This window comes from Peromyscus californicus, unplaced genomic scaffold (genome assembly GCF_007827085.1).
Source record: "Peromyscus californicus insignis strain IS unplaced genomic scaffold, ASM782708v3 Scaffold_16__1_contigs__length_79575227, whole genome shotgun sequence".
In the NCBI taxonomy this organism is placed as follows: Eukaryota; Metazoa; Chordata; class Mammalia; order Rodentia; family Cricetidae; genus Peromyscus; species Peromyscus californicus.
The window spans coordinates 75,054,435-75,078,478 of record NW_026294458.1 but is presented as its reverse complement, the minus strand read 5'-3'; the positions used below and the strand labels follow the sequence as shown (position 1 = coordinate 75,078,478).

The following is a 24,044-nucleotide window of genomic DNA, read 5'->3' as shown; positions in this document are numbered from 1 at the left end:
CACTGCACACATGTGGTGCACAAACATACATGCAGGCAAAGCATCCACATACATACAACAAAATATTAATAATAGATTAATAACAAAAGTATGTAGCTGGGCATAGTGGCGCACGCCTTTAATCCCAGCACTCTGGAGGCAGAGGCAGGCAGATCTCTGAGTTCAAGGCCAGTCTGGTCTACAGAGTGAGTTCCAGGACAGCCAGGGCTACACAGAGAAACTATGTTTTGAAAAAAAAATTGTGTAAAAAGACATGTTCCACCATAGAAAGAGCTATTTCGAATTTCATTAGTTTCATAACAAAGATAAGTCAAGGTGTTTGTCATTAAACTGGCTGGTCCACAGGCTGGGGTTAGTACACCGTGGAGAAGTCTGTTATTGGTCTCAGATGTTAGCTGGTGACAGTCTTAGTCTAGGTTGGAGGAAGCTACTAGTCTGCTAAGGATACAGTTTAAAGGTTTGTCCGATAGCCACAGGGTTGCCAGTCCAGGCACAGAGACAGTGGAGGACATCTAAGGCTCACAACTGCCTGTAATTCGTGTCTGTCATGCATGAAGCCCAGAGTTCCATCCACAGCACCATGTAAAAACAAAACGAAACAAAAACCCCTTTATTTTAATGATATTTTCAGGACTATTATATTAAGCAGTGAGTAAGGTAAACACAATGCTATGGTGTGTGGACATTTTGTCAAACCCTTATGAGTCTTGACTTTCTTTTGGAACAACCGTTCCTGTTTGGTACTAAATTATGGAAGGTCTCAGCATTATGGCCTGGTTCGAGTCTCTGGATAGACAAGACTGCCACCATTCTTAGGCTTAAAGGCAAAGTCGCTGGAGCATCATGGGAGTCTGTCTAGACATAAAGGTATGGGTTGGTTTCCATCCATCCGTTGTTAGTGACTCCAGCCAGAGTGAGCATGGGGTGCGTGGTCACTCACCCTGCCTACTCTGAGCAGGGGTCACAGGCACACCCAGCAGCTGCCCAGGGACAGTTAGCAGTCCGGGAAGATCGTCTTGTTAACACTTGACTTCTAAGTGAAATAAGCTAGTCACAAAACTACGAATACTGTCTGTCTCCACCACACGGGATGTTTAGAACAGTGAAGTTCGTAGAGACAGTGGGGTGATCAGCCACTAGACAGGAAGCAGGGGGAGGGGAGTTGCTTAATGACTCCAAATGTTTGTTGGAAGTCACAAAAACATTTTGGAGATAGAAGTTGACATATCCTCAGTGCCCAATGTGAGTGACCTTGTACATTTAGTGGCAGAACTATGCTCTTAGATGATTCTGTGAGCTGAGGATCCCAGAATAAAGAAGAGCCACACCTGGGTCAAAGGTTCTGTGAGACTGAGTAACTAGTCAAATGTTCATGACTGAAGGAGTTAGAATCTTACGGGTCTAGAGCCAAATTATTATTATTATTATTATTATTATTATTACTATTATTATATTTTTAGTTTATTTTGATGTGTAGTAGTGTGTGTCTGAGTGTGTGTATGTGTGCATGAGTGTGGAGGCAAGAAGAGGTGTCAGACACCCTGAAGCCACTCAACTTAGGTGCTGGGGTCGAAACTCAGGTACCTCGGCAAGAGCAGCAAGTGTCCTAACCACTGAGCCGTCTTTCCAGACTTCCTGGGCCGTTTTCAGTCCCCTTGAGATTCCTTCACTGGTACCTCTCCGCCTGACCTAACATGTTTTTCCGTCACATGTTGTTATCTGAGAGCTGGAGAGTTGGCTCGGTGGTCAAAACATGTGCCGCTCTGGCAGAGGACCAGAGTTCGGTTCCCGGTATCCAGGTCAGGTAGCTCACAACTTTCTCTTACTTCAGTGCCAAAGACTCACTACCCTGTTCTGGCCTTCAAAGACACCCACACTCATGTTTACACACACACACACACACACACACAATTTAAATATAAAGTAAGATCTTTTTAAAAACAAAATAAATTATTTGCTACTTTTATTTTCTCTCTACTCAGGACTTCCTAAGAATGTGCAATGAGTGCTGAGAAATCAACACGTTATCTAAAGTGCCGGGGATGGAATGTAGGCAGTGGAATGCTTGTCTGGCTCACGTGAAGCCCCGAGTTCCCTCTAATCAGCATTCAGAAGGCTGAAGGAGGAAAATTCAGTTTGAGGCTAACCTTGGCTACACAGTGACCCGCCCCCCTCCCAACTCAGGAAAAAAAAAAAGTCCCTTCAGAACATTTGCATCTTAATGTCCATGCTGAAACCCCAGCAGACACCAGTGATCTTCAAATGCCCCAGCCTGTCCTACCTCCAGGGAGGCTCATTCCTTCCATGACTCCGTCTCAGCTCATGGGAAGTCTTTCATGGGATGGAGGGTGCAGTCGGGTCAGAAACTGTCAGACCTGGGCAGAAGACTCAGTGAAGTCTGTGGCCCAAGCACAAGGACCTGGTTTGCATCCCCAGGGCCTCCACAAAGAGCTGGGCACAGTGGAAAACCCGGAACCTCAGGGCTGGGGAGGCAGAAATGGTCAGATCCCAGGGGCTCCCTGGCCACCCAGTCTAGCCAATCATCAAGTTCTGCCACATATAGTGAGAGACCCTGTCTCAAAACATAAGGCAGAGAGACGCTGGATGTCAGCCTCTAATATCCACATGTACACACATACACATAGACCGACACACACACACAGAGAGACAGACACACACACACACACAGATACACACACAGAGAGAGACACACACACAGAGACACACACAAACATAGACATACATGCACACACACAAAGAGACAGACACACAGAGAGATACACAAACACAGACAGACACAGAGAGACAGACAGACACGGGGAGAGACACACACACAAACACAGACACACACAAACATAGACATACATGCACACACACAAAGAGACAGACACACAGAGAGATACACAAACACAGACAGACACAGAGAGACAGACAGACACGGGGAGAGACACACACACAAACACAGACACACATGCACAAAGACACACACACACACACACACACACACACACAGACACACACACACAAATAAAAAATAAAATGAAACACAAAACTTTTAAAGATGGAGCAGACACTAAGTTGTGGAAGCTCACACTACCACCCCCAGTTGCTCCCTTCCTGTCTACACCATTGTTGCTAGGGAGGAAGGGACCAGGCTGAGCCATGCCCAGGGCCATCCGCCAGCAGAGATTTCTCACAGCATCCCCTCTACCAACGACTGATGAGTGCCGAGAGAGGATCCTGAACACTTAGCTTCCTCACCGTAGAGAAGCTAACGGAATCAACCAGAAACTCAGTGGTTCTCAGCACACCGTAGCATCCCAGAATCACACCCTGGACTCCTGAAGGGCCTGGAGTCATTCCTAGCCAGGCCAGGTCTCTGCACCACCTTGGAGGTCTCAGGGCCAACATCTCCCACCTCCCGAGAAGGCTGTCTTCTCCCTTCGGCTCTTACCTTCAACTCCCGTTGTACTGCCCCTCATTCAGCACGATGGCCCATTGACCTGCCTACTCAGTACCGTTTCCTACCTACAGACATCACCTGAGTCAGCTACTATGCTAAAAACAACCAGAAAAGGAAGTTGCTCCTTCCTCAGAATTCACTGGCCCTTTTCAGTATTGGGAAACCAAATTGCTCAATAGGAAGAAAAAAAAAGTCCAAAGCCGTGTGGGAACAACTGCCAGGTGGACGGTTCAGAGGACGTGCCACTGTGGGCACAGTTGGCGTGCAGGAGACCTTTTTACTCATTGACAGGAGTCTGGTGACTTTTAGAGAAGCCGACAAATAAAGCCAGAGCAGGGAGGTCGGAAAAGGGTGATGGAGCAGTGGAGGGGGGACGCTTCACCTGCCAGCCACAGAGACCCATTAGTCGGCCATGTGTAGATGTCTCGGGTGTTCTTGTTCCAAATGCAGATATGACATTTCCGGTTGGTCTTGAATGCCTGCCTCAGCAAGGCCACCTGGTAGGGCACACCCGGTAGTTAATGTTAACCAAAGGGCATGTGTGCCCACGCAGGCTGTACTCAGAGACCGTAATTGACCAGACAACTGTCTCTCAGACGCCCTAGCCTCCAAGCTTCCGGTTGGCGAGTGAGGTGAAGCTGGAAGACCTGCTGTGTCCCTGTCACTACCTGAGCCCGAGACAGCTGTGTTCCAGAGCAGCGAGGTGGATGGGACTCCAGGTCTTCTGTGAGTGAGTCGGAGTGACGGGGGATTGGCGGTCATTTCTCTCAAAAGCTGGGCCCTTGCCCTCGGGTGTGTGGGTGGATGAGTTGGAAGGCAGGTCAGTGGCCTGGCGAAAGGGAGCGTTCCCCAGATGAAAGAGTCACTGTGGTCCTTGGGCCTGGGTGTCTCGGGGGACCATAAGACATTGGGATTGAGGGCAGCCAAGCTGCCAAGGACCCAGGAAGGGCAGGAATCTGGTTCCACAGTATCTGGACAAAGCTCTCTTCACTTGCTGGACCTCAGTTTGGGAGCAAGGACTGAATCTGTGGGATGTTTAGGACCTTGTGTCAGCTTGGGAGCTTTATCATGACTGTTTCCTCCTCCTGCTGCTCTGACTCCCTGTGGAGAGAGCCAGCTCTGTTCAGAACTGCTACCCGGGAGCATCCTCCTCCTCCTCCTCCTTCTCCTCCTCCTCCTCCTTCTCCTCCTCCTCACGGAAACCTCTCCCTGACCGCCAAGCACGCACACATATACTTGGGAGAAGGAGAAATGAGTCAGTTCAGTTCCTCTATCTATCTGTCTGTCTGTCTGTGTATCTATCTATCTATCTATCTATCTATCTATCTATCTATCTATTTATCACCTATCATCTATCTATCATATCTCTGCGTGTGATTGTGAGTGTGTGTGTGTGTGTGTTTGAGTGTGCGTGTGTGCACATGCAAGGGGAGGCCAGGAATAGTGTCCACCTTGTTGTTTGAGGCAGGGTCTCTCATTAACCTGGAGCTCACCAGTTAGTCTAAGCTGACCGACTAGAGAGCCCCAGGGACCCACCACCTCTGCAATGCTGGGTCTTTAAGCTCTGGACTCCGTGCCTGGCTCTTTTAATGTGAGTTCCGGGCATCAGACTCAGGTCCTCAAGCTTGCAAACACTTTATTGAACCATCCATCTCTCCAGGCTTTTTGGCAATCTCTTAAGAAGGATTAAAAAAAAACATGGCATAAAGTGGAGAGATGCCGTGCTATTTCACATAAAATCCTCCACTCCTTGAGCCCCACATCCTCAGCAGCTGTCTTCCCAAGGCAGGTGACAGGACTCTGGACAAGGTAGAAAAGGAAGCAGGATTAGCATCCTGAGAGGGTCTCCAAACTGGAGATATTTGGGGCTCTGGTTTTTAATTCCCGTGGGGAGCTTGACATTTTTGAAGGTTTAAATCCTTTAGGTACTAGGTTTAGATTTGAAGTTGGTAAACTAGAGCATCACCCCCAGTGGTGGACCTGAGGTCCCCATCTGGGTCTGAGGCTGCCTGTGGGCTCAACGCTTACTTGTGCCTCTCTTTGGCTGACCCCTTATCCTTAACAATGATCAAACCTCAACCTCATGCTCCTTGTGTTTGCTGGTGGCCCAAACTGGACATTCAGGTTTTCACTGTATTATCTCGGCATCTTCTCCACAGCTTAGGAAGCCTCTGCCTCGAGGTGGGTGGTGATGAGTCAGGCTGAGCAGTTTGCCTCCAACGACTCAGGCTGGGAGGCAGTGCTGGCCTCCGCCCCATCTGGATCCCTGTGATCCACCAATCTTGGACGCTTCCTGTATTTTACGTACTTATCTGTGCAGTGAGATCGATGCCTCATGAGGCATCTGTGGACAAAACTACACAGGTGAAGAAAAGCAAATTCATCTTTGGGAGCCATGAAAACATTACCCCTTTAGTGACTTCTCATTGCAGTAACAAAAGCAGCTCACGGCAGAGAGGGGTCTACGGTTCGAGGCAAAAAGTCATCACCACAGGGACATGAGGCAGAGATGAGTTCTGCTCCCACATCCCTTTCGTATTCAGTCAGTGCTCCCAGCCCCTGGAACAGTGCTCCCAAAGTTCACTATGAATCTTCCTCCCCCAACTAACCTAAACTGAGAAACTCTTTTGCAGAGACATGCAGAGTTTTGTTTCTAATGTTGGTTCTGGTACTGTCGATTGGACAATAGTAACCATCACGATTTCTAACAAGTATTTCCTGTTTTCCACTTTTTAAAATATTTATTTATTCAGGCAGGCCGTGCATGTGGAGGTCGCAGGACAACTTTCGGGAGTCAGTTCTCACCTTTCATCCTGTTGAGGCGGGGTCTCTCTTGTCTCCAATGCGACACTGTGGGGCACTTGTGGACAGCTGGATCAGGGCGCTTCTCCTGCCTCCACCTCCCATCTAGTCATAAAAGTACTGGGATTGGAAATCCGGGGCTCCAAATCCAGACTTTGTGTGGGTTCCGAGCACAGGACTCTGGTCCTCCGACTTACATGGCTGATGTTTCTCTAAGTTATCTCTCCAGCCCTGATTTGGGTGTGTGCATGTAGATAAAAATCGATGAAGTTTAATATGTTCGTGGGGTGGGCTTTTTTTATTGTTTTCTTGTCTACATCAGAAAAGACCTCCTGTAGTACAGAAGCATATCAAAGTCAAGCTTGTGTCAAGGCCATCTTGAGATTCAGACAGTGGGTCTCGCCAGCTCGGGAGTGATTCTTGGAGCTTTTAACCCAAGCATTCCTCCGTCTGCCCGATGTGTGTGTTTCTTATTCAGGCAGCGAACCCCCACACTGTTGGCCAAGACCATGAGCTTTCGCGGGGGCGGGGGGGGGGGCTCAGCCAACAGCAACAGCAAGAGGGGAGCTCCCCCCCCGACCCCCCCCGGGCCGTTTGATGGCGGAGTCTGAACAGGCAGTCTGACGGCGGCCCCTGTGTCTTGCTGTTGAGTGACTACAAAGACAGGAAGAGAGGCGGCGGCGGGGTTGCCAACTCCGCAGCTTCCCTCCCGGTGGGTGGGCCACCATGGGGACCCCATAGTTTCTCTAAGAAAACTGTGGTGGGGAGCCCCAGGTCTGTGTCCACTGGCCGCTCCTGGGCACCACAGACCAGCGACAGCTTTGTCCCCAAAAGCTTCCGGTGCCGTCCAATGGACGACAGTAACCATCACAATTACTGACAAGTATTTCCTGCTTTCCACTTTTTAAAAATATTTATTTATTTAGGCAGGACGTGCGTGGGGGGGGGGGTCAGAGGACAACCTTCAGGAGTCAGTCTCATCTTTCACCCTGTTGAGGCGGGTCTCTCTTGTCTCCGAGGCTGTGCTGTGTTCTCCTGGACAGCTGGATAAGGGAGCTTGCACTATATTCACGGAGGTCTCCAGGTTACACTTAAGAAAAAAATAAGCACATGAAGCCATGTTTTTATACCACAGAACACTGTGAGAGAGTCCCCTACTCCTTTCAAACTCCCAACCAGATGACTGTTTAATAGGGGAAAACCCCAACGCCCAGCTCTTGGGTCATCCTCACGGACAGGGCTGTATGCCCGATCTGTCATGTGTGATCTGTGGCTGCTCCAAGGAACCAGCCACCCTGTGAAACGCTCACTCAGCTGTGAGCACTGCTGGATGCTACCGACATCTTGAAATTCCCAGTAATTTCTGAACAAGGATCTGTGTTTTCATTTGTAATGGGTTCAGCTTGAAAGCAGGCAAAGGTAGCATCTAGCACCCAGTATGCCTCAGAGAAAGTGCACAACTTGATCACTGAGTACACATGAAAGACAAGCCAGAAAGGCCACATGCTACCTTCTCTCTGGGTCTTTGAATTCTACAGGAAAATCTACAATCTGAAATCCCATCAGTGACTCAGTTAACTTTAAACTTCTAAACATGTAAAAGGTATAGACAGGGCTGGATGTAGCTCAGTTTGTAGAGTGCCTGCCTGGCACACATGAAGCCCTGGGTTTGATCCCCAGGACTCCACAAACTGGGTGTGGTGGTACACACCTGTAATGCCCAAACTCAGAAAGTAGAGGCAGGAGGATCAGAGATTCAAGGACATCTTTGGCTACAAATCAAATTTAAGGCCAGCCTGGGCTATGGGAGACTGTCACAAAATTAATCAATTAGTTAATTTAGTTAACTGAAAATTCAAAGTCGGCATATTGAAGTAGCATCGACTGCACCGTAAGCCAGGCCTGATTGTGCCTGTCTGAAATCCCAGCACTGAGCATCGGGTAGAGAGTCAAGAGTGTCACAAGTTCATCCTTGGCTGCATGTAAATTTGAGGCCAACCTGAGCTATGTGAGACCCTCACAAAGAGAGAGAGAGAGAGAAGGAGAGAGAGAGAGAGAGAGAGAGAGAGAGAGAGAGAGAGAGAGAGAGAGAGAGAGAGAGAGGAGAGACAGAGAGAGGGGAAAGAGGAAGGAAGGAAGGAAGGAAGGAAGGAAGGAAGGAAGGAAGGAAGGAACCCATATTGCTTTAAATGTTAACGTCACCCAAAACACTGTAACAAGGGCACAAATGATGCCTTGGGCCCAGATATCTAGACATCCAGAGAGTTAACACCACGGCCACAATCCCTCACTCCTGTCTTCACCAGCCACGGTCTGGTTGCCCAAGGCCATCAGTCTCAACATCTGTCTCTCACCCTGCCAGCCTCACCCACCTGGTCACAGCTCTTCCAGTGTCTCTCACCCAAGTGTCACTGTCTCCTCTTTGTGCTCAGCCCAGTCACTTAATGACTTTGAACTTGAATTTTCCCACCCTTCAATGAGAATAGCAACATGCACATTGTAGATGCTTAAGAATCCACCATCGGTGGAAGCACAAGGTCCGGGTACCAGGGACACTGAGCACTTTCACCTAAGGAGTCCTAACCTGGGCTCCACACACAGTCTCGGAGAACAGGACTGAAACAGCTTCACAGTATTTTATTTAGCATCGGTAAATCTTTGCTTTACATTTTCATACGCGCCACATTTGTGACTGCGTTTGTATGTCCCCAGTTCTATGTTCAAATGGATAACTTTCAGAGGTTCACAAAACCTGTGCTGTCTTACCCCTGGGCTTGGTTTGGGGTTTTCTCTTCCCCGACCGTCCCTCCCTCCCTCCCACTCAGCTGTATGTCTGTCTTGATCTAGGTCCTAACTGAAGGGGGCGCCACTGAGCTCTTTTACATTTCCAAAGTAAAGCCTGGGCAACCACTGAGCCATCTTATCCACACCTGGCCCACACCCCAAATTTGGGATTTTATGATCTATGAAACCAAGACATGTTGATTTAAGAAAAACGGACAGTAATTCAGATACTGTCCAGGGGGTGGAGGGGGGGCTGGAAAGATGGCTTCCTGGTTGAGAGTACCTACTGTTCTTGCAGGAGCCTTATTAGGTAGCTCATACTGTAACTCCAGTTCCAGGGGACCCGACCCCCTCTGACCTCCATGGGCAACACACACACACACACCACACCACACCACACGGTGCAGGCACACACACATACACATTATTAATAGTTTTTTTTAAGAAAGGAGAAAGAAAAGCAGACAACCAACCTAAGAAAGACAGCCAGCCAGTGGTTGGGTGCAGGCAGCAAGCTGAACACACACACCTTAGCCTCAAACTCTTCCTAGGTTAAATTATTATTATTATTATTATTATTATTATTATTATTATTATTTAATGTGGAGAAGCCCAGTCATTTGAACCCTGTGTGGGCCACTTAGACAAAGTCTGTTTTTGAACTTCATATCTACAGGAGATTTCCCAGATCTTTCTCCTCTTTTTCTGTCTTCTACATTTAGGGACATGAAGGTAGATGCTGGTTTGTTTAATGGAGTGACCAACACAAAGCCACCAGATTTTTCAGCACTCTGCTCTGGAGGAGGCTCACTCTTGTGTTCAGACTTGGGTGTGTTTTTCTCTAACTTCCCGAGCTAAGTAGACAGTGCTGGGGAGAGAGGGGAGTAGCTGGAGGGAGGATGAGTAACTGGGGGTAATGGGGAGTAGTTGGAAGAAGGGGGAGTAGCTGGGGAGGAGGATTAGCTGGAGGAAGGGGAGTAGCTGGGGGAGGAGGAGTAACTGGAGGGAGGGAAAGTAGCTGGGGACACTTAACAAACAGAAATTGATTCTAGAAGTCTGGGACCTATGTAGATGTATCCAACTGTCTTATTAAATAAGAAACACAGAACCAATGCAAAGAAGAAAGCCAAGAGATCAGAACTAAGAGCCTTACCCGCCTGCTGCAGCTAGCCTCTTCAGCCAAGAGACCTCTCCGAAAGAGACCTACTTCCTGTCTGTTTGTCTTTATACAGACTATCTGTTCTGCCTTCTCATTGGTTGTAAACCCAGCCACATGACAGCCTCGTCACTGCCTGTCTGTACAGACCTCTAGGTCTTCTATGGTTGGTATTGAGATTAAAGGCATGTGTCTCCAATGCTGGCTGTATCCTTGAACACACAGAGATCTACCTAGCTCTGCCTACCAAGTGCTGGGATTAAAGGCGTGCACCACCAACGCCCAGCTTTTGCTATGGCTCTAATAGCTCTGACCCCCGGGCAACTTTATTTATTAACATACAAATAAAATCACAATTTAGTACAAATAAAATACCACCATAGACCTAGGCTCCTCAGGGGTGCTCCTCCTGAGGGCTGTGAGGGGCAACCTGTCCCAAGACTCTGTCCAAGCTTCTGCTGGCTGCTGGATCTGGAACATTCTGGGCTTGTAGATGCATCACTCCAAACTCTGCATCAATCTTTGCACCATGTTTTCTCTTAGTCTTCATGTGTCTTCTATCTTCTCATAAAGACACTAATCTTGGCCTGGAGAGCTGGCTCAGCGCTTAAGAGGGCTTTGCTCTTATAAGGCAGGTTTTTGAAAAATGAAAAATAACGTAGCATATCTATGCAACTAGGAAAAGAACAGCTATAAAAACAGGTTTTTGGGGCTGGAGATTTAGCTCAGTGGTAGAGTGCTTGCCTAGCAAGCACAAGGCCCTGGGTTCAGTCCTCAGCTCTGGGGAAAAAGAAAAAAGAAAAAAAAACAGTTTTTTGGGTTTTCTTACTGAAATTCAGTTATTTCATCTTAAAATGTTGACAATCTGCATTCTTAAAATTATTCATTTAGTATGTTATGCATGTATATATGTGCACGTATGTGGGGGGACTTGCAGACAGAGATCAGGGGACACCTTGAAGGGTTGGCTCGGTCCCTTCCACCGTTTGGATCCCAGGGACCAAACTCAGGTCCCTCAGGCTTGGCAGCAGCACCTCTACCCACTGAGCCAGTTGCCAGCCCTGATCTGCATTTGTAAAGAGTTTGAGTAGTGGGATGATGCCTCCTGGGAAACGCTTAGAGTTCCTGTGATCCAGGTGACTTTCGGTGTTAGACACTGAATCTGGTGGCTCTTGCAACTTACCGAAGTAGAAATGACCTCTGAGGTCCTGCACCCCGAATTGGTTTTCATCTAACCAACACAAGCGTTCTTGTTTAGAAAAGGCGTTTTCTTTACCCGCGTGTACAGACATGGGTTAAGTTACAATGTGTCATTTCTGTGTGACTTGGGGGAAGACATCTCCCACTGGTGTCCTGAATGAGCACAGTAGGCACTATCATGTCGTTTAGTTCTGGTTGCGTAATTACCTGCCTGTGATTCTCACAGACCTTGTGAACGGCCTAGAAAGTCCTGTCAGTTTAAACTATCAGTGCCTGCAATACGGACAGGAAACTTAAAGTTATAGAAAGTGTGGAGCTGTAACAACCATCTCTAAAACTCTTTAGGGTGCAGGGAAGCCCCCTGAAACACACACACACACACACACACACACACACACACACACACACACACACGCAAGGCCCGATAGCTTCACCTTGTCAGATGCCGCGCTGCCCACCTGGCCCACCGGGGGCTTTCGGAACCTTTGTCTTGGACCTGCATCTCTCTTGCAAATGTTTGCACAGACAGACACATGCCTGTGGGGAAAACAGTAGCCCATAGGGAACTCCAAAGTTAGCCCTGGGGGGGCCAGTCCCGCCTGCTGCTGGGTACACGCAGCTCCAGCAGGAGGCAGGGCCTTCCTATGCCAACAGTAGCTTGGGAGGAGAGTCACGAGGCTTCCAAGGAGCCGTTCGGTTAATATGTTCTCTACAGAACGAACGGCCTTAAAGTGAGGATCGAGGCCAGGAAGAAATGCTTGCTGCCAGCAGCCGATGCTACTACGATAGAGAGGGGAGCTGGAGGTGGGGGGGGGGGAGCTCATTAACACATCTTAAATTAGAAAATCCTCAAATTAAAAATAGCAACCTACTGATTTCTAAAATTAGCCCTCCTTGCTTTCCATAAATACACAGAGACCTCCCCAGACTGGCCCACTCCCCAAGCCCGTGGACTCAGGCAGGCAAGCTTTCCTTACGGTCCTTACTGAGTAACTCCACAAGGAAGGGTTGGTCAGGGTCAGGGGTCAGCCAGCGAGCCCAGTGTAGTCCCACCCAGGGCCACCTGGAGCAGCTGAGGACTGACCTGACTCCTGCTTGAGGGAATTCCCCACCCTGGGCTGCCTCTGTGGTTAGCAAGGCAGAGCTGGGCCCTAAGCTGGGCGGGTGGGGGCTATACCCTGTTACAGAAACGAAGCTCCCGGCCACCTGGGAAACCTGTCCCTGGGCAGCAGTCAGCAACCTTGATGTCCCATCAGCTCTGAATTCCAAAGCAGCCTCTGGCCTGCCTCTGGGGTGCCTGAGACACAGCCACCCAAGGCTGTCCTTCCAGTCACACCTTACCATGTGTCAGTCAGTCCAGGCTGTGTGGATAACATTTGTCGTCTCTAATGATTGACCAAACAGAAGGAAGGTCCAGGTGTAACAGAAAAACCGGAGGGTAGACAAAAGGCAGAACTTCCTCCACGTGCTTCCCATGAAGCTTCCCAGGAGACATTCAGAATGGGGGCTCTGAAGTGCAATTCCCTGAGGGTCGCCAGGAAGCACAGGCTGCTGGGACCTGCATCTCTCTCTTCCAGATCTGTCCGTCCACCCTGTGAAGTCCCCCAAACCATTTTATTTTTAGGATATGTTAATTATCATACCAACTGCCTATGGAAAAGTGTTTGGGCGACAGAAATAAGTGCATCGAGATAATATTTAACCCAGTTCCCTTTTCTCACCCTCCCTCTCCTCCTCGGCTTTATTAGGCCTCCTGCGGGCACCTAAGGACCAGACCCACCCCTGGGGACCTGGGCGCTGCCCGGCGCGGCTAGCGGGGGCCCTTGGCCATGGCCAGCACAGCCGTCCAGCTCCTGGGCTTCCTGCTTAGCTTCCTGGGCATGGTGGGAACGCTCATCACCACTATCCTGCCACACTGGCGGAGGACGGCCCACGTGGGTACCAACATCCTGACTGCCGTGTCCTACCTGAAGGGGCTGTGGATGGAGTGCGTGTGGCACAGCACGGGCATCTACCAGTGCCAGATCTACCGCTCGCTGCTGGCGCTGCCCCGGGACCTGCAAGCAGCCCGGGCACTCATGGTCATCTCCTGCCTGCTGTCGGGCATGGCCTCCGCCTGCGCTGTGGTGGGCATGAAGTGCACTCGCTGTGCCAAGGGCACACCCGCCAAGACCACCTTCGCGGTGCTGGGGGGCGCGCTCTTCCTGCTGGCCGGCCTGCTGTGCATGGTGGCTGTATCCTGGACCACGAACGATGTGGTGCAGAATTTCTACAACCCGCTGCTGCCCAGCGGCATGAAGTTCGAGATCGGCCAGGCCCTGTACCTGGGCTTCATCTCTTCCTCCCTGTCTCTCATCGGGGGCACCCTGCTCTGCTTGTCCTGCCAGGATGAGGCCCCCTACAGGCCCTACCAGGCCCAGTCCAGGGCTGGTGCCACCACCACGGCCACTGCCCCTGCCTACCGCCCACCAGCAGCCTACAAGGACAACCGTGCCCCCTCGGTGACCTCAGCCTCGCACAGTGGGTACAGGTTGAATGATTACGTGTGAGTTCCTTCCCCAGGCCTCTGCCAGGGCTGCTGGGCCCCGAGGGACTGCTGACGGATGCAGGGGGGACACAGGGACCCACGTGCATGTGTGGAAGTGAGCCCAGAACACATGGGAAGGGTGCTCTTCAAAGCAAAGACTTCTAAAAGTGCTGTTTTTGTATTTATTCTATGTATTTATGTGAATGATCTAATAGGAGCTCAATAAAGAGTGGCCTGGAAGCTGGGCCCACGGGGTTGGTTTGCGGCCCGGGAACAAGCCTCTTGGAGGTGGGTCTGTGAGGTGGACAGCAGTAGGTCCTGCATCAGGTATGGAAAATCTCACCTGAGCCCTAGGGATTTGGAGTATCCTGGTTGTGCAGCCACACTCAGGATGACGACCCCCTGAGCCTGACACTGAAGCACTAGCATCCACTAGTGCATGATGGGAAAATCACAGACAGCCGATTGCTGTGCCCCACCCCCAACCCCGAGGAAGTCACAGAAGCAGAGAGAGAGAGAGTCTGTTTCTGCCACCATGTGGAACCTGAGATCAAACTCAGGTCACTGGGCCTGCCCAAACACCTCTCCACACTGAGTGATCTTGCTGGCCCAACAGTTCCCACTTTAGTGAGCTAAAAGGGAAGCGCGTCTGGTGCCTCCACTTACTATGCGTTGGCCAGATGTTCAGTCAGGAGTGCTTGGTCCCCAGGACTTAGTTGAATTTGCTAGACTTTTTTCTGGGATGATCAGTCCTAGTTGTCATGACAACAGGTTCTAGAGGGCTCCTTCAACTAGAAAAAAACTCCTAGAAAGTTGGGTGGGGCTTGAAAGCTTCGAGAGCCCTAGTGTCTGTCCTTTCTGGCTTCAGTCATATGACCAGAGAGCTGAACAATGTCTCCCCCAACCTCCCTCCCGCAGCCTAACGGTGGTTCTGGGCTCACATCCTTGCTCTGCCTCAGCCTCGGTCCCAGGCTTTGAGTGAGGAGGAAAGATCCACAAGAGAACTACAGTGGAACAGGAGAGCTCAGTGGCTCTGCCTGGGGAGACCCTGGCCCATGATCACAAAAGTGAGACCAAATATCCAAAAGGGAGGCGAAAGGGGGCTCACTACCCAAGTCCTAGACCTAGACAGGCCTCAGAGAACTTCCTTACCCCTGGATTAGCGACTTTTCTAATAATAAACATACCTGTCAGGGACTGGGATGAGGTTCCGCTGGAGAGTGTTTGCCTAGCATGCACCAGGCCCTGGGTTTGGTCCCCAGCATCACATAAAACTGTGTGTGGAGGTGTGCACCGGCTGTCCCAGAAATTAGAAGTGGAGATGGAAAGATGAGAAGTTGGGTTTGGTCCCCAGCATCACATAAAACTGTGTGTGGAGGTGTGCACCGGCTGTCCCAGAAATTAGAAGTGGAGATGGAAAGATGAGAAGTTCTTGACTACACAACCTGTTCAAGGACAGTCTGGGCTGCATGAGACCCTGTCTCAGAAATGAAAAACAAACAAGCAACTCAGGGGAATATGTTCATTGTGGCTACAGTCTAAGGGTTCAGTCCATCATGGCAGCGGGATCGTGATGCAGCTGATTACGTGGAACCCACAGTCAGGAAGCTGTGGGTGAGAAGAAATCCTGGTGCTCAGCTCGCTTTCTTCCTGCTCTCAGTCCGGTGCCCCAGCCCACAGGATAGTGCTGCCTACATTTAAGGCAGTTTTCTCCTTCCTCTGTTAACCGGTCTTGAAAGTTCCTCATAGACATGCCAGGTAGTTAATCTCCTAGATGATTGGTTCTCAACCGTCCTAAAGCTGCGACCCTTTAATACAGTTCCTCATGTCATGCTGACCCCCAACCAGAACATTATTCATTCCTACTTCATAACTTTAATTTTGCTGCTGTTACGAATTGTAATGTAAATATCTGCTACGTGACCCCCTAGGGGTCGTGAGTGGCAGGTTGAGAATCACTGTTCTAGAGCCTGTCAAGTTGACAACCAAAGTTAACCATCACACTGGCGTCAACTTTGTCCTGATGTTGCAGGGCTCTCTAGACCCTCAGGTCCCCGAATGTTGGGGAGAAAGCAGCTGCTATTTCTAGGCAGGCAGAGGCTCCTAGGGGAGGGCAGAGCTGAGGAACCTTCGTTTCCTGCAGCCAGTCCGACCTACAAACTGTCCACGAGCCTCACAGAGATCTCCTGGTATCTCAGGGTTTCCACGGCCGTGACAAAACATCACGACCAAAAGCAAGTTGGGGAGGAAAGGGTTTATTGGGCTTACACTTCCACATTGTACTCCATCACTGAAGGAAGCCAGGACAGGAACTCAAGCAGGGCAGGAACCTGGAGACAGGCGCTGATGCAGAGGCCATGGAGGGGCGGTGCTTACATGCCTGCTTTCTTATAGAACCCAGGACCACCAGCTTAGGATGGCACCACCCACAATGGACTGGGTTGTCCCCTATCAATTACTAATTACAAAAATGCCTTACAGCCAGATCTTTTGGAGGCATTTTCTCCATTGAGGTTCCCTCCTTTCCAGTGACTCCAGCCTGTGTCAAGTTGACATAAAACTAGCCAGCACATCTGGCAACATGAGGTAACTAGTTAGATAAGAGTGGGCTTGAAGGTCCCCAGGGATGGGCCCTCCCTCATAATCAGCAGCTTGTAAAATGAGGAACTCAATGGAATAAGAGCTGTGTATACAACTATGCAATTACTGAAGAAGAAAAGGGGGTTGCTGTGGATGATTGATTAATAAATAAAACACTGATTGGCCAGTAGCCAGGCAGAAAGTATAGGTGGGACTAGCAGAGAGGAGAATTCTGGGAAGTGGAAGACTGAGGCAGAGAGACGCTGCCAGCCGCCACCATGAAAAGCGAGATGTAAGCCATGAGCCACGTGGCAACTTACAGATTAATAGAAATGGGTTAATTTAAGATAAAAGAACTAGACAGCAAGAAGCCTGCCTCGGCCATACAGTTTGTAAGTAGTATGAGTCTCTGTGTGTTTACTCGGTTGGGTCTGAGCAGCTGTGGGACTGGCGGGTGAGGGAGATTTGTTCTGACCCTGGGCCAGGCAGAAACAGGAAAACTCTAGCTACAGGGGGGCTGGGGAGATCTGAGTTTGTCTATGACCTTGGGTGGTTGATTCTCAACCACCTGGTAGCTAAGGATGTAGCTCAGTTGGTAACATGCTTGCCCAGCATGCATGAGGCCCTTGGTCCTAGCCCCAGCAGAGCTTAAACTGTGTGTGGTGACACTCACCTGTCATCCCAGAATTTGGGAGGAGGCAGGAAGAGCAAGGCATTTAATATCACTCTGGAGAGGAGCTCAGCGGTTCAGAGCACTTGCTGTTCTTACAGAGGACCTGGATTCTGTTCCTGACACCCATATCATGGCTCACAACCATCCGTAACTCCATTCTAGAAGATCCAACACCCTCCTCTGATCTCTGAGAACACCAGGCACTCATACAAACGTGCAGATAAAACACTCATAAAACAGATAAATCTAAAAAGAAAAAAGAAAGACTATCCTTGATGACACAGAAAGTTCAAGGCCAGCCTCAGTCTCAAACAATAAAAAATAAATAAAATTCTTTGAAAAATGCAAAAAAAAAAATAAAACAAAAAATCCTTGGATGATTATTAGATTACTATATAGCCAGAAGCACTCTAGTAAAGAAAAACATGCCATAGTCCCTTTCTTAAGAGTTCATCCAAATAGGTCGCTCAGTCACCCAGGCAGGAAACCAGACCTCAAGCAAACTGCCTGACCCAGAAACATTCAGGACAGGAGAAGGTGGGCTGGAGAGATGGCTTGGCCAATCAGAGCACTTGCTGCTCCAAAAGAGGTTTGGACCCCAACACCCACATCAGGCAGTCCATACCAGCCCGTAACCACAGCTCCAGGGCTTAGGCGCCCTCTTCTGGCCTCCTTGGGAACCTGCATGTACAGTGGGTGCGCACGCGTGTATACACACGCACACGCACACATGCACGCACGCATACACACACACACATATGACACGCATGCACGCACATAGAGTAATAAGTCTAAAAATAAAAGAACCTTAGAAAGTGGATTTGAACCAGGACTTGAATCTGGATGATGAGGCAGGGATGTAGGTTAGCGCCAGCACAGGACCCCTCCAGTCTGATCACCATGCAAATCCTGACCAGCACGTAGGTGGTTTGTGGCCATATGTGGAGCTTCCCGGAACTATCATTCATAGATCATGGGGGTGGGGTTCCTGACTACATAAGATGAAAGGTAACATCAGTCACACATCTGAATCCCCAGGAGAAACAGAAAGTGACATGATAGGTCTGCCCTAGACCTAGCAGGAAGTGACATGGTGGGTCTGCCCTACACCTGGCCATCTAAACCTGGGAGTCGATCTGAGGAAGACTGGGTTTCCTCCTGCAGGTAACAGTATGTTCCATCACTTTCTCTTTCTCGTTTTCATTCACCCCCCAGGACAAGTGTCTCTGCCCTTCTAAGCCTCTTACAATCAGGGCCATCACCGTGGAGTAGATGCCACGCCATGGGTAGATGCCACCTCCTGCTCAAACCTTCAGGACTAGGTCTTAACCAAGATTGACTCCTTTGAGGCACGACACAAGACCTCAAGTGTCAGAATGAAAAGGAAACGTGAGTGAGACTCAGACTGTTCCAGGAAGCCATTGTTACAATGTGGTATGAATTACAGCACTGCCCCTGTGGACTGAGAAACGCTACATTTGGTTCTCTCTGAACTTGGCTCTGATCCTGAGAGGTCCTAGTCAGCCCTGCTTTCTGGGTCCTCCCTCCTCAGTTCAGGCTGCCTAGGGGCCCTGGCAAGGAAGAGCCTAGTTTCAGGAGAAGCGAGAGACCAGCCTATTATACATGGACCGCCAGGCTCTGATGTCTCCTCCACCCACGCTGAGGAGAGACACTGGAATCTTCCATCTCGGGATCCCTGGAGAAAATGCCTTTTTCTCAGTGGGTCTCGAGGAAGCCATATCCTGCCAGGGGTCTGTGCCCTCCTGTACTCGGATCTGCCTCCCCTCTCCTGGACCTCATAATGCTCTCCTGGGTTGGGGCTTTTGAAATCTGAGACCTCTGACATCTCCCTGACACATCCTAACTTCATGTTGGCTACAGTGACCACAGCAGAAAGACTATGGAACTAAAGCAGTCCAGCATTTGTACAACAGGCATTTGCCTTTGTGACAAACCAGGGACAGAATCAGGCTTTTGACCTTCAAACTGGGTGCCTGGGTCACAGCTCCAGGTCAGGTTCCTCCGGCTGGGGTTGGCATGTTCCACAGACGCCTGAGTTTGAACCCCAGAAACCCACATGGTGGGAGGAGAGGACTCCTGAAAGTTGTCCTCTGCTTCAGGGGTCATGTGTTACCTGAAGCCCTTACACACACACACACACACACGCACACGCACACGCACACGCACACTCATGCACACGCACGCACATGCACATGAAGAGGTGGGATTGCCCATGGGAGAGAGGAGAAAATGAGCATGGTGTGACAGCTGAACTGAGCAGGTTTATCTGAGACTTGAGGTCTGTTTCCAGCTGTACCACGGGGGCTCAGGGCATGGCTCAGCTGGTCCAGCGCTAGCCTAGTATACATGAAGTCATAGGTTCAATCCCCAGCACCCCATATACTGGGCATTGTGGTACAAGCCCAGTACGCGGGAGGTGGAGGCAGGAGGGTCAAGAGTTGGAGGTTCAGAAGTTCAGTCATCCTCTGGCTATGACGAGTCCGAGTGAGGCTTGGGATACCGGAGACCCCGCCTCAGAAAATACACAAATAAAGGTCTTAGAGTCCTCAGACTTTCTCTCCTTAAGAGAAAGGAAAAGAGAAAGAGAGAGGGACAGAGAGAGACACAGGAAAACATTGTAATCTGAATTTTAAAAAAAACCAACAGAGTCGATTACTGGGCAGCTGTCCAAAGGAAAACATAGAACTTCATCTAGTAAATTATTTTAAAATACTACCAACAGGCTTTGCAGGTGCGTGGAGGGGAAGGCATTAGTAAACCGCCCATTTCCTGCCGGAGAAGGGCCAATGGAGGTCACCCCATAAATCACACACCCCCAGGCTAATCACCTGCCTCTTCCTCGAGTCTCCTCCTGCTCAGCCAGCCTCACACAGGTAGGTAGGCAGCCCAGCACAGGTCTACCTTAATTCCGCTCTCCTGAGGGCCTTTCTACTGAAATGCTCACCACCTTCCCCGGCGGCGGCGGCGGCTGGCAAGCCTGGCAAATGATTAACTGGCTGGAGCGCTCCCTCTGCCAGGGCAGCCTACCAGCTCCTGCCCGGGGCATCAGCTGCCTCCAGCTTTGGGGGGGTCTGGAAATTCTTTAGTCATCTCAGGCATTTTTCCAACATAAGGCATTTGCATAGACTTCTCATCTAGCCTAATAACTAGAGAGAAAAACAGGAGGGTTTTGGTCCAGTAGCTTCAACAGGTGTCTGAGGAAGTGGACGCTTGCCTTGGGTGGGCGTTCCATGTCCTTGTCGATCATGAGCTGGATGAGCAAGGGGGCCCTGGGAAGTGAAGTGGGAATGGGAAGCCTAAGGCTGTCCTTGGGAGTCCTCCACTCGGACCCCTCCCTCCTGAAAGGTACTTACAGTCACACCCATTTGGTTTCTCTTTTTAGTTTTTGCTTTTGAGACAAAGTCTTGCTATGTAGTCCAGGCTAGCTTTAAACTAAATCCTCCTGCCTCTGTGTTCCCAGTGCTGGGATTAATAGGCCTCCACCATCTCACCCAATGATCTCACGTGCTTTTATTTTTACAAAATCAAAGCTGATTAAAACCAGGATGAAACAGCAACGAACAAAATGTAAAAGACGACAATATCAAGTGTGGACAAGGAGGAGCAGCCACAGTTTACAGTTGTTGTGGAGATGAATTAGGCTGATGACTTGTTTCATCCCCAAAGAGGAGATTCTGCACGCTCCACACTCCTCTTGTGGACCTTGGAGGCAATGATATGGGTGTATTCATCCCAGCGGCCTCTGTGGTGCTCACTTAGAATCAGGATGGGTTTTGTTGAGCTCTGTGCTCACAGCTCACTCAGTGCTGGTCCATTTTCCTCATCAGTTCGTGAACTCTGCTGTCATGGTTACATTTTTATTCCCATGGCCTTGTACATTGTAGTTGACCAACAAGCCATCTGTGGCTGAATGTAGCTAAAAGCACGGCTTTGCGCTGGGTAAAAAGGACCATAGTAAGTAGAAAACGAGGCCTCTGTTGCCACAGGCTACTCCATGGCTAGCCACCAGGTAAAGTCAAGCCTGAAGCAGAGATGGAAGGAAGCATACAAGTAATGCATTTTTTTTTTTTTTTTTTTTTTTTTTTTTTTTTTTTTTTTTTTGGTTTTTCGAGACAGGGTTTCTCTGTGTAGCTTTGCGCCTCTCCTGGAACTCACTTGGTAGCCCAGGCTGGCCTCGAACTCACAGAGATCCGCCTGGCTCTGCCTCCCAAGTGCTGGGATTAAAGGCGTGCGCCACCACCGCCCGGCCGCATTTTTAAAGATTTATTTTATTTTTAGTTGTGTGTGTGTGTGTGTATGTATGTATGTATGTATGTATGTGCACAAGTGCAGTTGCACGCAGAAGCCATAAGAGGGCGTCAGATACAAGAGGTTGAGAGCAGCTTGGCATGGGTGCTAAGAACTGAATTCAGGTCCTCTGCAGGAGCAATGTTCATTCTTAACTGCTAAGCCCTCCCTCCAGTCCCCAAATCCCCACAAATTCCAAGAAGTGAAACAGAAACTACAGGCAGAACCTGAAATAAATAAAACTGAAACTAATAATGTTGAAGCAAAAAAGAAATTAATGCTCAACCTATTGGAAATGTAAAAACAGAAGTCTCTCTCTCTCTCTCTCTCTCTCTCTCTCTCTCTCTCTCTCTCTCTCTCTCTCATTTTAAAGAGGAGTTCAAAGCACAGTGACAGTCTATCTAGGAAGTTACAACAGCAAAGTTACTGTATCAAATCCCTACCTGGTGGGCGAAGCTGAAGGCAGACTAGTAATCATATCTGTAAACGCTTCATAGAAAACAAACACTCTGGGGGGCAACATGAAAGTTCATAGAAAAAAAAAAGCAGGAAGAAGAGGAAGGAAAGACTGATGATGAACCCAAGATTTATTACCTTCTGAAGGGCAGAGTAGAAAGTAGAGACCAGTGTGTTTAGGGGAAAGGTGGTGAGGAGAGCGTAAATAACACACAGTTAACAGTAAAGGCCAGCGAGACGGCCCAAGGGGAAAGAAGCTTGCTGCCAAGTGTGAAAACAGAAGTTCAACCCACACGGTGGAAGGAGAAAACCACTCCCACAAGCTGTCCTGACCTCCACACATGCACGGTGGCACGTGCCTGCCCACACATGTGTACGAATGCATTAAAAAAAGAACAAAAATGTAACTAAAAACGTTAAATTAAAAAAAAATACACACGGGGCCGGAGAGGTGGCTCAGTGGTTAAGAGTACTCTTCCAGAGGTCCTGAGTTCAATTCCCAGCAACCACATGGTGGCTCACAACCACTTGTAGTGAGATCTGGCGCCCTCTTCTGGCCTGCAAGGACACATGCAGACAGAACACTGTATACTTAATAAATTAAAAAAAAAAATCTTAAAAAAAAAAAACCACACACACACACATAAGAGCTGAGCGGTGGTGGCACACGCCTTTAATCCCAGCACTCGGGGGCAAAGGAGAGCCAGCGGAAGTCCATGGAATGTCAGGGGCTCTAGTAATACCATACCACTCTTCTCCCACCCATTGAAAGCTCTGTGATTTAAAAATTAAACATTTTTATTGGACATATTTATATGTGACCTTTGTTCTAATATTTTATTAAAATTAACATCAGCATTTGTAACAGATTGACCTGTTTGGGGACTATATTTGTAAGGGTGTGTGTGTGTGTGTGTGTGTGTGTGTGTGTGTGTGTGTGTGAAGAGAGGGAGCAGAGCTTGATTTAATCAGCTTAGTATGCTGACCAGAAGGGATTAATACACTGAGTTATGCAGAGGAGAAATCAAAGTAAACTATGATTAATGACTTCAGGTCATAGGGCCCAGCTAGCGCTGGAGAAATAAAAGAGCCTGGAGACACCGAAGGCCCCAGGAGCAAGTGCTCAGGCAGACTGCCATGGAAGCCCCCCCACACACACACACACACAGCTGTGACTTTGAACCACCGGAGAGGTGTGTGTGGCGTGCAGCCAGTGGCAGCCGCTGAAGCTCACCTCACTGTGCTGGACAGTTCTCTGTCAGCCCAACACAAGCTAGTCATCTGAGGAGGGAGCTCAATTAAGAAAATGCCTCCAGGGACTGGAGAGATGGCTCAGAGGTTAAGAACACTGGCTGTTCTTGCAGAGGTCCTGAGTTCAATTCCCAGCACCCATATGGTGGCTCACAAACACCTATTATGAGATCTGGTGCCCTCTTCTGGCCTGCAGGGACACATGCAAACAGAACACTGTATACATAATAAATAAATAAACCTTTAAAAAAAAAAAAAAAAAAGAAAATGCCTCCATGAGATCGGGTTTACACAAGTCTGTAGGGCATTTTCTTAATTAGTGATTGGTGGAGGAGGACCCAGCCCATGGTGGGTGCCATCCCTAGGTAGCGGTCCTGGGTTCTATAAGAAAGCAGGCTGGGCAAGCCAGTGAGCAGCACCCCTCCATGGCCTTTGCATCCGCTCCTGCCTCCAGGTTCCTGCCCTGTTTGAATCCCTGTCCTGACTCCCCTCAATTCACCCTTGGCTGTGGAGCTGGGCCATAAACAGACTGAGGAGTGCTGCTCTGAGGACCAGCCTTTGCAATCAAAGGAGGGCAGGTCCACCGGCTCCATCCATGCCCTTTGTCTTAGCTCAGCAATGTTGTCCTGGGAACCCGAGTCGCAGTTGCATGGCCCCAGTGGTTGAGCAGAGGCAAGCCAAGCCACAGGGAGGTTGGAGACAAATCTGGCAGCCTGGGACTCAGGATAGAGGAGGTTCAGGTCCTCCAGTTGGGGCTGGGACACTTGCCCAGCAGGGCCTGAGGATTACATGGGTCTGTGGCTAGCCGGACCATTTCTTCCATTTGTCCAGCCGCCAGAAACCA

The 24,044-nt window shown here is 49.4% G+C and overlaps 1 protein-coding gene across 12 annotated transcripts in view; it reads left to right on the top strand.

The window, feature by feature from the left end:
• The window catches only part of Cldn14 (claudin 14), a 103,523-nt gene extending 82,274 nt beyond the window's left edge, over nucleotides 1-21,249 (top strand). For 9 of the 12 annotated variants that reach the window (XM_052741243.1, XM_052741248.1, XM_052741247.1 and 6 more), the window contains 2 exons: nucleotides 4,060-4,189; nucleotides 13,154-14,209. In XM_052741243.1, the coding sequence (XP_052597203.1) occupies nucleotides 13,235-13,954 (720 nt within the window). In that variant the 5' untranslated portion in view covers nucleotides 4,060-4,189; nucleotides 13,154-13,234 and the 3' untranslated portion in view covers nucleotides 13,955-14,209. Of the gene's footprint in view, nucleotides 1-4,059; nucleotides 4,190-13,153; nucleotides 14,210-18,400 lie in introns of those variants that run through there. The other 3 variants (XM_052741249.1, XM_052741239.1, XR_008218930.1) reach the window with 2 other exon arrangements.
• The last annotated feature ends 2,795 nt before the right edge of the window (nucleotides 21,250-24,044 follow it).